The sequence below is a fragment of the Struthio camelus genome, chromosome W (genome assembly GCF_040807025.1).
Source record: "Struthio camelus isolate bStrCam1 chromosome W, bStrCam1.hap1, whole genome shotgun sequence".
Lineage (NCBI taxonomy): Eukaryota > Metazoa > Chordata > Aves > Struthioniformes > Struthionidae > Struthio > Struthio camelus.
Genome location: NC_090981.1, coordinates 43,089,555 through 43,105,412, shown reverse-complemented (window position 1 = coordinate 43,105,412; position 15,858 = coordinate 43,089,555). Strand labels below are relative to the sequence as shown.

The following is a 15,858-nucleotide window of genomic DNA, read 5'->3' as shown; positions in this document are numbered from 1 at the left end:
TCTCTTCCAACTCGTGTTCAAATTCAGTCACGAGCCACCCAAGGTAGACAGGAGGAAATGTTCAAAAGCACTACCGCTCTCATTAGGCCATCCCAGCTACGCACATCTTTAATTGTGAGAAACTGTCTGAAATGTCACTGCCTTACTTATCACTCCTCAGGGACAAACAATTAACGTAACATGGTTTTATTCACTATTTCTCCTTTGATGTACAGCAAAATGGAGCTAAGTCATATTCTTTCAAAACAAAAAAACAACAACAACAGATAGGCAGGTATGGACAGAGCCAGGTGGGGAGAAAACCCTGATCCAAACATCACAGTTTTTGCCCAACAACTTTTCCTAAATTATGTAACTATATGTAGTAGTTTTACCAACATCAGCTGAACACTTAAGGAACTGCTCACAAGCAAACGGAACGTCAGCTAGGATGCTTGCTGAGATGCTGTTCTAAAAAGCAAATTGATACTGTAGGAAGTCTGTTTGCTAACTGACATACAGACTGTAGGCTGAACACAGCCATAATTGCAGACTTCTTATTTTTTAAAAAAAAAATGCATTTTTAGAAGGAAAGAGTTTTCAGTCTTGCCCTATAATTCTTATTATCAGTGTATAAATTATACAGTTAGCAACAAAAGTCACGTACACACTCCTCTTTACAATTTGCACATATTTACCTCAGCAGCTGGTCACCAACCATGCTGCCCTGCGCTACAGAAAAAGGTTAATATAGCACAAATGTGCTGTGAAAAAGAAAGGCCTCAAGAAGTCAAAAGTTTATCCACAGCTACTCAAATTGCACAGAAAAGCAGCAGATTGAGAATTATCTATGCGTAAAGCAAAATCCTGTTCATTTTGCACATAAAATTTATCCCTAACTTCGCTGAAATGATCTGCCTGAGCAAAGTATGCAATATTTTGCCCAAAACGCCCATGAGAAAGGTCAACATCCTTTTATCAGTGCTACTCTGTGTAGCTGTGGTGTCACCATGTGAAATTCAACACCATCAGCCTAGAAGCTAGACAAGGTGACCATAACTTTTCTCTTATCTTGAGCTGTCTGGATTGCTGAATTCTTAACAATAAACAAAACAATCAATGTTACTGTGGCAGCACTATCATTCAAGGTTTCCTTAAACTGCAGAGAAAGTTATGTGCTAAGAATTCCAATAAATATTAAAAAATACATCTAGAAGTTTTAATTTAGAAAGAGTATTTAATTAGGAAGAGTATTTTTAAGCGTAGTTAACAATAAGCAGATTTGTATTACTGTCATTTAGCATCCAAGGTAACAGTTGTCACTCTACTCAATCCCTTACTTATTTACAACTCTCAGAGTCTCTGAAAGCAGTTACATGGTTAAGCTGTAGACCTCTCTCTGCAGATACTCGGGTCAAGTCCCTACTCTGATACAATCTTGTTTGGTTCCAACTGCTATGAGTTTTATTTTGTTCCTAGTTTGATCAGTACAATGTAGTCAGCAAACAGGTTTTTCATGGTGCATTTTTTGTTGTCTTTTTCCTTCTCTTGACATCCCCATTTTGGAAATAAAAGATTGCAAAATTCAATCATTTACTAGCTGCAAAATGCTGAAGCATAATTAAACTCCCCAATCCCCCACTCGTAGCTAATTATAAGTGTGTGAATCCTTCTGAGAATATTAACTTTAAAAGGTACCCTTAAAGAATTACTACCATGCTTTCTCATTAAAAATTGTATGAAGCTTACTGTAAACTATTAAAACAGACTAACTAGAACTACGCAGGAATATTGCAAGATATGTTCTCAAAATAAAGGTAAACATTTATCAACCTGTATGAACCACACTGTTGAGGAAAAGCTTGAACTCAACGTATGTTTCAGTGAAGGATTTTTTTCATACATAATTATTCATTTTTACTGTAAATTGATCATTTTGCTTAGCTAGGAGCAGTGCAGACTTCTCCTGCTGAGATAATTCACATTTTTGGTGATGCACTGGCATTCTTACCATCTTTTTGAGCATTTGTGCTGCACAGCTATTGCATGTCTTGGCCCCAGCTTATCATACAAATACAGAAAATGGACAGATCTGTCTCAAAGATCTCAAAATTAAACAAAAGACACACAGAATACCACAAGGAAACAATGAGAATGTTACAAACAGTAACTTAAGAAGTCATAGCACACGTCACCTAATTATTTTTATGTTCTTGCAGGTATCACAGCAAAAGAATTTTAAAGGTAGGAAACATGCAGTGACTTTGAATTAGTTAAGAGGGAGCTCCTGTTACACCTAAAATTGGCATGCAAGAATCGTTACATGTTGGGCATCATACAAATGCTTCAGTCACAGTTCAGCAGGAGAGATCATCATTAGCAGAACAGAAACGGAGTTTGATGTTAATGCTGTAAAAGATGTGATGAGCAACAAAGGCTTTAAGAGGGGAATGTGTTATCTGAATGGGGGACAAGATTATGTGGTAAAGAAAGGAACATAGATGCCAGAAAAACTGTGCAGCAGTTTTCTGAAAGAAAGGAAGTTGTATGTGCTAAGATCAAAAAAGAGAGAATGCAGTTACTAATATGCAAAACAAGGACTGTGATTGAAAAAAAAAAAAAAAAAAAAGTGTCAGTTTCCTTGTTAAATCCGTGAACGCAGCAGGATCAGCACCACGGTAACCCTAATAGTACACAACCAGGATCAATTCTTCTATACGAAAAGTTCTAAGCAGATGATGCCAAACTTCACCTCAAATGCTTGCCCCACCATTCTCTCCATCCCACTCCAAACCTCTAACCCTTTGGTCATTAGGGAAATTACCAGTACATGCATGGTTTCAATCTAATAAAACTTAGAATTAAAACTGTGCAATAATGTTTCCATCGGTTATTGCTTTAAAAAATATCTGGTTTATATGTTGTCACATTATAGCCTGTCACTCACTCTCTGGCTTTAGTTTAACAGTTATTAATGGTTGCAGATGGAGTTTGGCCTCTTGTTTTGCAAGGTACTCCGCAGAAACGGAAAATGGATTTTATCTGTGGTCCAGTCCCACAAATTAAGCTCACATTAATCAGCTGCATAAAAGGTTTGACTTCGATCAGTTCAACGGCAAGCATGAATGAGACTTGAAGCAAGTCAGCTCTTTGGCCATCAGAAACCATCTTCTATCAAAGGGCAAAATCCAAGAGAAACTCCAAGATTAACAATATCCAGTGATTTTCCCAGATTACCATCTGACCTGTTTTAACCTCTTCTTCTGATCTTCTAATCACCTATGGTGCTAGCTCAAAAATCTTATATATAAGCACCACATCCAAATCTTTGTCAGCCCTAATAAATAGTTCTGCAAAGGGATAAGATAGCTTTTTGTGTGTACTAAATGACTATGAAATAGTTTTCTCCTATGTCCTCTGGAGAAACAGCACGTTTACATACACTTTTTTCAGGGTCATTTCTAAGGTCTGGAAACTAATCCATGCCTATTTGCCAGCTAGAGCACAACATTTGGGTAGACACACATAAGCTACATGTATGAGAAACAGGATGGGAGGGCTTTTGGATGGAAAGAGTTGGTAGGTTTTCTTCAGACACTTCCCCTCGCCCTTTCCTTTGCAGGTCTAGGGTGCCTGAGTCATGATCTAGTACAAACCAAAATAGATTTGTCCTCTAGCCATAGATGGTCATAAAGCCTAGTGAGGAATCTATGACATGGTTTATGGCAGGTCATAGCCACAACGAAGGTCACCTCTCAAGCAAAAAATATAGTCTATTTCCAGCTTGGCGTAGGTGTTCTGATGGCAAACAATAGTTTAAAACATGCACCAGAATAAAACAAACATCATTAAGAAAATCAGTGAAAATTAACTTATCGGGCAATTACGGATACAATTAAGCACCAACAAACAGACATTTAAAACATGGTATTCAGTAGCTGTTTGCACTGCATAGAGAAATATGCAACTCTATTGTCAAGATAGAATAAAAGATTAATGCATATGTTTTTAAATGAGTGGATGTGTGCAATACTTGCCAGATTAGTTGAGGTAATGTGATTTGTTCCACAACAACAAAAAGTGTTTACATAAAGTGTTTTCCTTTTACTGTAAATAAGTTAGTGTATGGCAATAGCTTTATGAAAAAGTCTTAATGGTTGTACTTAAGGTCTGCTTTCTATAGCACCAGAGATTCTTAAATAACGTAGGGACAAAAATACTGCCCATACCTGACTAGATGCCAAGAAGAAAAATGTCAAAAGCTTTTTTGAACAAAAAAGTCAAACACTTTCTCTTCTTACATGGTACATGTTCACTTAAATTATATCATAACAGCTAACACTGATATTACGGTATTTTGACTAATACAGTTTCTACAAAGCACATCAAGGGGAATGCTGACATAAACATTGAGAGAATTCTTACTTGTTAAATATTTTCTTGACCATCTTACTTAAGACTAACACAGCTCAAAGAACATGTTTTCCATGAAAAGTTCCACACGTTTATGTTAAAATTCCTTACAAAAGCTCTCCTGCTGAAGCTACCCTTCCACAAGATTATAACATAAATACACTGTTTCATTAGTTGAAGTTATTACTGAGACTGGATACTTAATACAGAAATAAAAATTTAAAGCTTTATGATGCACATATACATAATTTATTTTCCTTGAGAAAAGCAGTTCTCCCACATGTAGGCTTTGCTTCCCACAGTTAGAAAAGGTGGGGGGTGGGAGGGGGGGGGCAGAAAAGCTGACTAATTACTGACTAAATATCTCTGTATTTTACAGAGTTAAGTGACTCAAGACAAAAAGTTAGTTCAGATGACCACTGCATCACAGAAGCAATGTTAAAGATTAAGATGGTATCAGTTCCTATCATCTGAGAGCTCTAAAACACAACACTATAAGCAAAAAAAGAAAAAAAAAAAAACCTCTTAGCATCTGTGTACTGGCACAGAAAGAGTAAGTACAGAAACAGCAGCAAAGATGTGTAAAAGCTGTTGCACGTTAAGCCAAAATTCAACATTTCTTGCTGGAATTCATCTTATTTTTTTGTACTTGTGATCTTTCAAAGCTCAGTTCTCTGTCCCGTTGCATAGTCCTTCAGCAAAACTCACCTGATACCTAGACTTCACAACGCAGTCCTCTGCTATGGTGTATTAGAACTAAACAGTTTTAACATTCAGAGAAGCAGCTTTTTTCTTGCTACTGCACACACATTCCTACTGACAGGACAGATAAAAGGAATGATTTTATGTTAGCAGAAATCTGAGCACCTTGTTTACCAATTTACTTTACCTGTAGGTCTCTTCTCAGGCAATTAGATAAACTAAAATACCAATTATCCATCTCACAGTCCTTGCACAAGTAAAATGAAAACATTATGCTTAACTACAATGGTTGAACCTTAATTTCTTCACCCATTAAAACTAAATTGATTGTATCAAGAAACTAAAAGAATATCTTACCTGAATAGGATCTTGTGTCAGTCTCATGGGCCCAATTTGTATCTCTGCAGTTGAAGTCTGCTAAATAAGAGTAATACAGATTTTTTAATCAATCTCAATCTTAACCAGATTGCTTTTTAGAAGCAAGAATTAAAGATCAGACAGAACTATGAAGGATTCGCAAAGAAAGGCGCATGACCAGCAGCTTTGTTTTAGTTACTTTGAAGTACACCTTTGATGAACATGTTTTACCAAACTCTTAATTTTGTCTTTGCCTTTAAGTTGAAAAATCGTAGGGCTTTAAATATGGAAAAGAAGAAAGACCTCTCCCTTTCCTTCCTCTCTCCAGAACAGAGTACCCCATTTAAACAAAAAGACTTATATTTTGCTTAAGACTACACAGTTATTTTTTCTGGCTTAAAAAATTGCCTTATTCATTTGAACATAATACAGACCTTCAAAGTCGTGTGACATATATTCGAGACCAATATTTTACTTGGTTTAGTTAAAAAAAAAAAAAAAAAAAGTGATTTCCCAGACAAGAAAATTTGTTTGGATTACAGATTTAGAATTGTTTTCCAGAACCACAGCCTTCAGTTTGCAGGAAAAAAAAAAACTTTGCTGCCATGTGAGTCATGACATTTTCAGAAGATATGCGAGCACATCATAATTTAATGCTACCGCAAGAAAGTCAGCAAACATTGGTTATGGCTGCTTTATTGCCATATTTCCTAGGAGCTGGACAAACTTTTAATACTTCTTGCATGCTGATAACATTTCAATATACTTCTCCTGTAGACTACCAGTTTGTTCCACTTCAGATCATTAGTTATAGACTACTGGTGACCAACTGAGCAATACCTGTATCCTCCCATGGATGGGTATATGTAGGGAAAAGATTCAGTGCATCCTTAAAATATGTTAGGTACAGAACAAAACCCTACTTGCACGCAGATTCCTAGGTTTTGCTCTGACGCTCAGGAATTCTGCAATCTTATTTCTGCTGCGCTCTGCTCTGCATTGCTTGCTAGTTTGAGTTTTTTGCTGGGGTATCGCCTTCTTTTTAAATCTAGTATTTTTCAAAGGAATGTGAATAAACATACAATATGGATGAAGTTACCAGTAACCAGTTTTCTTCCTTATAAAATACAATACCTTGTTAAGTATTAACAGCCTTACTTGCATGTGAGACAGTGGAATTATGTACAGCTACTACTGACATGTTGGACTTTCATGCATCACTGAGCGTTGATTCTTCTCAGCCCAACAACGTACGTCAGAAGGTGGCCACAGGCGCTACTCCAAGAGATTAAACTACAAAGAACCTGTCACTGTTTCCCAAAGCAAAAGCTGCCCCCAATATATCTGTAATTAACCTCTCCTTTTCTCACACAAAAGCTTCACTTCCCACTTGAGCGGTTGCCATGTGGGAATGGAAATGTAAGTGTATCAGAACAGAAATGAAAGTTAACACTGAACATCAACTAAAAGGTAATGGATAAGGTTACAGAAACAGAGTTCTCTGAAAGCTCCCAACCCTTTTCTCCTCCTCCTCTTCCCCCCCAAAGAAAAACTAAACACGTTCACCTTCCAGTGGTATTATACAGAAAACTCTTAAATATATTCTCTTATCATGACTCACCTTGATAAAAAAATTAAATAGTTTAAGTAGTCTCATTAGAAGATTCTATAGTAAGCGAAATATACAAGAGACACAACATACGCAATATTAGCCAAAAGGCTTCTTTATAAAAATACACAGCTCTGACTACCCTAGAATGTATTGATCAAGAGCCTGGGCCCCACCATGAAAGGCAGTTAGAAAACAGATATCCATTTTATTATCCATTTTTTAATGCTACGAGGGAATTGATACCATAAATTAAGTATTTACACTCTGCTGCCACCTCAGAGGACATCCACCTTTAATTTACCCAGTTCTGTCCAAAAGGGAATAATTGTGTCTAAAAAGGAGAACTGCACATGCAAGTCTATCAATTCCTTCACAGAATTTCCTTTAAAGAGTGGCCACTTTTCTTAGCCTGAGTATTTTAAAACAAACAAACACACACACACCTCCATACAAGGACTGTGACTCGGGGCTTCTCTCTCCGCTGCTTCCAGGTTAGCCTCTTGAATAGAAAATAGCTGAATAGAAGGACCTGAAAATCAGTGAGCCCTCTTTGTTTACATAGCATGTGTCAGAAAGTTCCTGCCTCTACTAATAACTAAGTTTCCTGAGGATTTGAAAAGCGGAGAGCCCCAATGTAGCTTTCCTAGCCCTGCTGCATGCAGCCATGATTTGCATAGGGTCAGAACCACAGAGGGATGCAGAAATAGTGCTGCTGTATCTGAATAATTGCCACGTATAACCCTAAGCTGGTCAACTACATTTCTTATATGACACACCGAGACCCCAAATTAAGACTGGTAATGATCCTGAGCAGAGGAAGGATTAATAAGCCATCTCATTGGAAACAGCAAAGAGCACGTCCAAAATCCTCCTTGCTGGACTTTCTGAGCTCGGCTTCATAAGCTGAATCACTCCCTCGATTTCTATGCCCAAATTGCTTTGGGTACAAATGACTGACTCACTTTTCTCTTTTAAAGTATGGCTGGAGGAGGCAGCAAGAATGATAACATGAGTGCCCAGCCTCCATAAAAGTCCTACACTTCTCTCCTTGGCCTGAAGGAACTCAAGTTCACGTCTTCCTAACTCCCAGGAGAATCTGACCATGTGGATGTTGCACATTAGCGATACCACAACCATACCTCTGCTCATTTCCTGACTTCAGTGATTAACTCGTTGCTGATCATTTCCAATCTCAATAAATCTCTCATTATTTTATTGACTGCCAGGAAGGACTGGAAATAGACTTGCAACCTAAATCAATTAGTACAGTAGCTCATGATAAACTTTTCTGGAAAAACATGTGCAGCCAAGCCTGGTTCCAGAGAGGAACCAGAAATTCCCGACTTCAGTGAGCAGAGGAAAAGACAGGGGGTTGGAAGCAAAGAAACCATAAATAAACTAACCATCTGAGACTAATAAGAGCTTAAAAATAGTCAAAATTTTTTTGTTTTAACATTTTAAATTGTCCAATATTATTTCCAATATCATTGTAACCTTCTAGACCATTTCCATAGGAATCAGCTACTAAGCAAAGAATAAAAGACAAAGCAAAACGTATTTTCTTAAATCTTGTTTTTAAATAAATTAGTGATCATCCATTACCTTACTATCATAGAATTACCATTAAGCAAAATGTACTTATCACGTCTTTCAAGTTTCACCCTTTTAAACCACCAATACAGCACTCCTTACCTCCTAAATGACTGAAGATGTACACAGCCTCTGCAGCTTACAAATCCTCACTAACCAGTGACACAACCAGTGTAAAGATAACGACTTCCTAGCAGAGTGAAAAGATCTTGAATAACTATTTGGCTTCATTGCTCCAGAGAACAAACAGCAACTAGAGCCAACCCAGAGGTGAAGCAAATCTGCTGGGCAGTTCAATCTCCTAGAAAAGGCCCAGACAGGCTGGCTGAGAAGCTGTATCTGTAACAGGCAGGCAGCAAGCACTGCGCAGACGGGAGGGCCTAGGGACTCCGTTGCCCTGAAGGCTCCTTCCTCTTACCAGCTACATCTCCCTCGATTACTTACTGACAGCCATGGTGAGCCACTGGACCTATTCCCATACAGAACTATATCCCAGTCTTTCCCCTCTCCTTCTATGTTTTTGTCGTTGCTGGTTCATTCAGCTCCCATCCACTGGCATTTTTCTGCAGTTTTACACCTGCCCACTCTCTCTCTGTTTGCAGTCCCCCATTTGCTTCTTTGTCAACTCCAGCTGTTACAGAGAATATCAGTTGGCCCAAATAGCAATTTACGCATCTTCAAGAACGAGTAAATTTATAGGAGAAAAATGAAGAGCTATTATCACAAATACACCATCTCTGACTCAGAAAGCCCCTTAATCATAAACTGATAAAGGCTCAGAGAATAAACTGAGGAGGGAGAAGGAGAAAGTAAAAGGAAAGAAGACCCTTCCCTTCCAAGACTGCCCTCCCCACTGGGCTATGAAGTCAGGCTTGTGTTGCATACCTTCTTCCTCATCCATGATCCTCACATTCCTTTTTGCAGTGATCTGTGCCTTAACAGGGATCTTAGGCAATGTCCAACTTCCTTTCCTCATCCCTCCTGCTCACCAACCTTGCCTTCACCTGCTGGGGGAGAATTCTCCTGGGAGAGATGTATTTGAAGCCTTCAGGGCAGACTGGGCATAGGCTATCATATACCAGATGAACGATTCTCTCTCTCACCTCAGCTGTGTTTTTGAATGAAAGTGGTCACTGCTGCAGAGCCAGCCCATGCTGTCCCTGCATGTCACATGCACTCTGAGACTACCAGCCTGACTGGGTCCTTCAGGAGACCTGCCATAGAAACGTCACTGGCTGTGAACTCTACAGATTCTTCAGTGTGAGATACATGCAAACACCACCTATCTTAGCAACAGCTAAGATTGGCAGCAGGCCAACGGGGATATGTAGAACTATTCATAAAAACCTGAAGTCTAAGGATCAAATAGCTAAGCAGGATTTCTGTAGATTACTCAGTTGACAACATACTGGATGTTTAAGTTATTTTTGAGTTTGGTTCTCAGAGTCTGCTCTTATAACTGATTCTGTGCGAAGCTGCAAAGATCTGTCTGATTGGAGTCAGTTGCAGGAACAGATGTTAAGATTCATATCTTTCTTCCTTCATCCTCATTCCACTCTACACAGTTTCCTACCTTGTGTCTCAAATTAAAAATCAGGAAAGTACGTACTACAAAACAGATTCATTTTCTATGTATTTCTCATTCTATTTTTCCCCCTGCAACATATATAATCAATTTTTAAGCAATTATGGACAGCAGTGACAATCAAATCTTGCTGTATGCAACCTAGAATCATTGGTAAGGAAAGAAAAGTAAACCAATGGGATGTCAGTAAACCTCTGGAAGAGAAGGGGAAAAGAGAGGGGAGCAAAGGGCAGCTCTCAAGAACAGGTCACAAAACCTGGAACATCCTTAGGAAAAAAGGAATTGAGAAAGACAAAATGCACTGACATCAAATTGCTAGTGATTTTAGACAATCTCTTGAACAAGCAAGCTGACACTTGTAAAATAATTCTTTGAGCTATAATGTAACAAACGTATGCCTGGCATAAAATGACATCTGAAGGAAGACTATTATATTAAGATTTTCTGCATTCTGTTCACACACTGATAGCAGCTTCTTTATGAATACGTTATCGTACTAGGGAGTAGAATACTCAAGTAGAAAAGTCACCTGTATTATTTTGTTATTTTAGGCATACAAGCTGCCACTGTGAATCAGTCCTCAATTCTGCTCACAGCAGTGACTGAGAGATTAAAACAAAAAACAAAAAAAACCCCACAATCCATAAAGAGTAGTCTGAGTCCCATTTACGGCTACAATTTGTAAATCAGGGCTTCCAAAAGAAGTTGGAAGCAATCCTGCACGTTCGTACAGACAACTTCTCCTCCACCCAGATTTTCCTTTCTTGGATTCAGGGCTCATCATCTGTGCATTGGTCCTAGCAGGACCAGTATTAGGACTCCATTTTTTGATGTTAGCACAAAATAGATTTGGTGTCCAAGTTAAGGCTATCTTTATATACGTGGTTGCCCAAACACAGTTGATTAAGACATCCCTGAATGTAAATCCACAAATCTAAGGGAAGATTTCTAAACATATTCGCATGTCCACGTAAGGCCTCTGGAAAAAACAACCAACATTGGTCAGACCAAACCAATCTTGGCCCAGCAACCTGTCTCCAGCAGTGGCCATCAGCAGATGCCAAGTAGAAAAATGCCAGACTATGGCAAGCACAGAGCAACACTGTCCCTCTTGGACAATCTGAGCTTCACCTCCTTCTAGAAAAGCCAAACTGACTCGTCTCCAGCAAATCATATTACCTATCTACCACATCTATTTGGATTACATTTTATCTCTAGACATACTGTCTTGCCCACTATGGAATTAGAACATATTCCCAGATCATTTTTGGAAGACTGATGTGTCATTACCAAATTTTTCACTCCTCTGGCACTGAGGTGAGTTTAAAGAACAAGTGACACACCACAGCAATTTCATGTTTATGTTCCTCCTACGCTCCTGGGTGAACATGCCAACCGGGTCCTGGCAATATGCTACTGATTTGTCCTAGACTGTTTTCCAATGACCGTTCCTTCTTCTCCTCCTTCTCTCCACAGCGGACCAACAAACGGCCAGCACCCTCAGCTCTGCTACTCACGTCTCCTTCTGAAGAGCAGAGCGTAGAAGGAGCTGGTTCAGCTGAGTTCTGAGCTATTTGCATTGCTTAAGCATGACACGGTCTCAAAGGATATAGCTATCATTGTCAGTGTACTCACTGGCAGTGGAAATTTTTATGCCAGTGCCATAAAAAAAATAAGTATAACAAAAATGTTATAAATGAATGTGTAGGTTAAATGCATACCCAGGACGACATCAAATTACAAAATGCTGCACCACACTCTGATACTCAACATTTTTCTTTCAAGAAACTCTATCTTCAATGGATCCTGTCCTTCTCACTCTAAACTCAGCCTTGATTTTTAAGAAAAAAATAATATACCTTAATGGGCTTTCTTGACAATGTCTTACAAACCAGCCTACAGAAACAAGAAAAATACAGCACAACTGGCTTATTTCCTGTCTTTCAATAAGAAAACCAAGCATTTATTCCTTTTTACATTAAGCTACTCTTAGGTATTATTGGTTTCTTATTCTTGTGCTTGATTAGATGTTTAAAGGTATATTTGCTTAGAACTGGGCTAGATTTCTGTACCACAGGAATTCAATACTTGAGAAACCAAACTGGCTGTGACAAGGCAGTAGGTGAGTGGTATTTCATTTCAAGGTAACAGCCACTTAGCCACAGTTGCTGTTAATTTGTTCAAAAAACCTGCAACATTTCTTATCTTAATCAGGGGAATAATTCATGACAAAAAAACTAATCCATCTGCTTCCAAGAGTATTATGACTACGGATTGCGACTAGGTTCTCCTGCTCACATAGCAGCGTAAGATTAATTGCAGTTTTACATTTTTTTACAATTTAACAATAGGATGTTACAAGCAATGTCAATACATACTTAAGGAATTTGGATCAAACACTTCCCTCTCTCCCTCATCAGCCAAACAGACCATCAGTTTAGTACAAAATGGAACACTGGTAAGGGCACTTTAGGAAAAAAACAGAGCTAGATTCACAAAACTGTCACAGCAACAACAAGTGTAGTCTTACTTATTTTTTTGGCTGAGGGTTCAGTCTTAATTTTTCCCACTTTTCAAAAGAGTTCCTAGCCATCTCTAGGAAAATCGCCTGAACTAGGCATAGAATGGAGTTGAACTAAGGTTCTTCTACTCTTCAGACTTACATTCAGCAAACCCAATACAGGGAATTCTTTGACTCCTCCAGCTGGAGGTATTCTACTCTGTATAAAAATATTTAAACATTCATAAGACAGAAAGTCAACGACCAAGAAGGACTCTACAACCTAGTGGCTGGATATCCCCTTGGGAGGTCAGACATTTGGGTTCCAGTCCCTGCTCAAGTGGATATTTAATTACGGGGTAAGAGGGAGAGAATATTACAATCTTTCAATTTCTTAATGTAGCGCCGAATTTAGAAGCCTAGGCTTCCCAGCTAGTTAATTCAGAGAATCTAAGTTAAGAACTACAAGACCTCAAGGTCTACAACAGTAGGAAACTTTCTCCCCTTCTCCCCAATTAATCAGAATAAGAAGAAGGGTCCTAACATCTTTGAGATGCACATTCCAATCTCAATGGTAAAGAATCACAGCAACATTGGCCTGAAGGTCATTTAGGACCTCCAAGTGATGCTATCACAACACCAGATCAGGTCATCAGTGCCTTTATCTAGCCCTTTTCAGCATGACTATTGCTCAGGCAATCATCTCCCAGCCTGTACTGATGAGAAGGGAATTAAAATCTATATACTGGCCAAGTGCTTTAACTTTCTGAACTAACGTGTAAAAGGGGAACACCTGCTCATCATAATGTAGTCCTGTTTTAGTTCACTCCTTCCCCCTGCCTGCAATATTGAGCAAGTTTGGACCAAATTTGCACATCTTTTGGAAAAATGCAAACAAATTTTATTTTAAAATACTTTAAAAAGTGAGTGCTGTTCCAGTTACAAATGTTTTAGGGCTGAATAGACCCTATGCACTCCTTCAGAGATAAGAAACTTCAGTAGTTCTAAGTACAAAAGTTGTGATAAGTTCACAAATGATTACTTCTTTAAGAAAAATACACTTCCACGTTTTAATCCAGCAGCAAACAAGTAATAAGGAGAAAGGCTCACTTCATGAGTAGTAAATTTTTTAGGCCTTTGGAAAGAAAATCTATTACAAAATGCAGTCCCCAGTGACATAGGGTTTATTTTGAATACGGACTTTGTCAAAAAAAAGTTTCTCTGAAAGAATATTTGTTTTGTTAGCACACACATTCACTTCATTAAACACACATGGTAAGTTATGCTAGTATCCTTGTAATATTAAGACGCATTGGGAAAATGAACTTTTCTGAACATCTGTCAAAGTAAGTACAATCTGCCCAAGACTTGTGGATCTCAGCATGATGAGACCTCTTTCTGTAAATCCAATTGTCATTACTGTCCATTCTCAACTTCATAAGAGAATGAGTCACACACATTACTGATGAATCTAGTCAAATCTAGTTACGTCAATCTTACGGAAAAAACCCAGCAACTAAATCTGAGCTGTTTCAGCAATACACACCCTAGCGCTTAGGAGAGAGCAAAATCCAAAACTGTGACGACATAAAGGAAGATTTTGTAATTAATGTTATTTTTACCTTCGTATGCTCAGCTACAGTTAGAAAAGCAACCAACACGATGAAAGGAAAAAATGCTGTTTAGCCAAACTAAACAACACTGTGCTGCCATTTAAATTCATGGTGATCCCATACTTTCCACACTGTTTGTCATCTTTTTTCCCTTGAGATAAGATAATCAAAACTGGAAAAATTAAAGAGAAAGCAACAAGAATAATCACAGATATGCCGAGATATCTCCAGAGAACTAATAAGACCAGGATTCTTCAGCCAGGAAGAAAGGCAACTACAGAGAAACAGAACAGACATCTATGAAATCGTGAATGGTGTAGAGCCAAGTGGAGAATGACTCTCCAATATTCTTCTGAATACAAGAAGCAGGAAGACTCCACTTCAGATCTGTGGCGGGGGGTGCTGTTCAAAAAACAACTGAACAAAACCTACCCAAGATAGGCCTCTGTGTTGCTGTGAAACATGATAGTAGGAATATAACCTCAACTCAGAAGCCCTTAAGTTACAGGCTAACAGAGGCTGGGAAGACAGACCCAGGGAAAGATCACTTTGTGCGTGCCCTCTTACCTATCTGTTAGACAAGGCTCTCTGCTCTTGTCAAAGACCAGATACTAGGCTGGCAAAATGGTTTGATACAGTATAGCAATTCTTGGGCACGACTATTAACATGGATAGAAAAATATATGAATTCCAGTACTGGAAGCTCTGTGCAATATGATCATATAAGCATAAACAGAAATAACAGCAAGAACAATAACTTGCAGCAAGCTGCTTACTAGATAATTCTAACATCCTTCCATCAGCTCCTGGCCTAGAAACATATTCATTACTTGTGAAACATACTATTAGTCTGAAATCAAACAAATCATTTTAAAATGCAAAATTAACTTTGTCTTCCAACGAATGACCAAGAGAAATCCATCCGGAGGCTGCATGCATACACCTCAGGGGTGGTCAGCTTAGCATTTGCTCAAGAGCCTACTCAGATCCCTTCATCTTGCATGGAAGGTGCGGCCAAAAGAAATGTCAAGTCCCTCTTCTGTGCTGTGTTATGGAGGGCATATTTCTAGGGCTCTCTGACGTCCGTAAGAGTTTGCTGGAAGACAGTTATCGTATTTGAAAGTACTCCTGGAAGTTAGGGAAGAAGAAAGTTAAATATTTTAATATGATGAATATTCAGGAGTTTCCCACAGCTCTATACTCTACTAGTAAAGGGCAATTTGTCTCCTCTCTCTTCATCCAATATATCGCTGCCTTTGGCTGCTGCTTCCTGGGAGGATTCTTTTAGTTCAAGGGGGGAATTTTGACAAGAAACGGTGTGTTCTCAAAAAATTTCACACTGCTTTTACAGTAGTAGATTGCCTTTTTGGTAAGAAATCAGGTAGGTTATCTCAGGTGTCTTGGCATCCATTACATATCTAATATAAACCACACATTATTTTATGAAAACAATCAAATTAAGTCTGAGTATAATTGAGAGAAAATGGAATCTTTTCTCTTGTCTTCA

At 38.5% G+C, this 15,858-nt stretch overlaps 1 protein-coding gene across 11 annotated transcripts in view; it reads right to left on the bottom strand.

Moving 5' to 3' along the window:
• Nucleotides 1–15,858, bottom strand: part of LOC104152949 (high affinity cAMP-specific and IBMX-insensitive 3',5'-cyclic phosphodiesterase 8B) — an 89,773-nt gene that overhangs the window by 40,220 nt on the left and 33,695 nt on the right. For 7 of the 11 annotated variants that reach the window (XR_011137330.1, XM_068925008.1, XM_068925004.1 and 4 more), the window contains one exon: nt 5,452–5,511. Coding sequence is in view for 10 of the 11 variants with exons in the window: in XM_068925000.1 (XP_068781101.1) it covers nt 5,452–5,511 (60 nt within the window). In the remaining variant the exon portion in view is untranslated. Of the gene's footprint in view, nt 1–5,451; nt 5,512–7,506; nt 7,528–15,858 lie in introns of those variants that run through there. The other 4 variants (XM_068925002.1, XM_068925006.1, XM_068925001.1 and 1 more) reach the window with 2 other exon arrangements.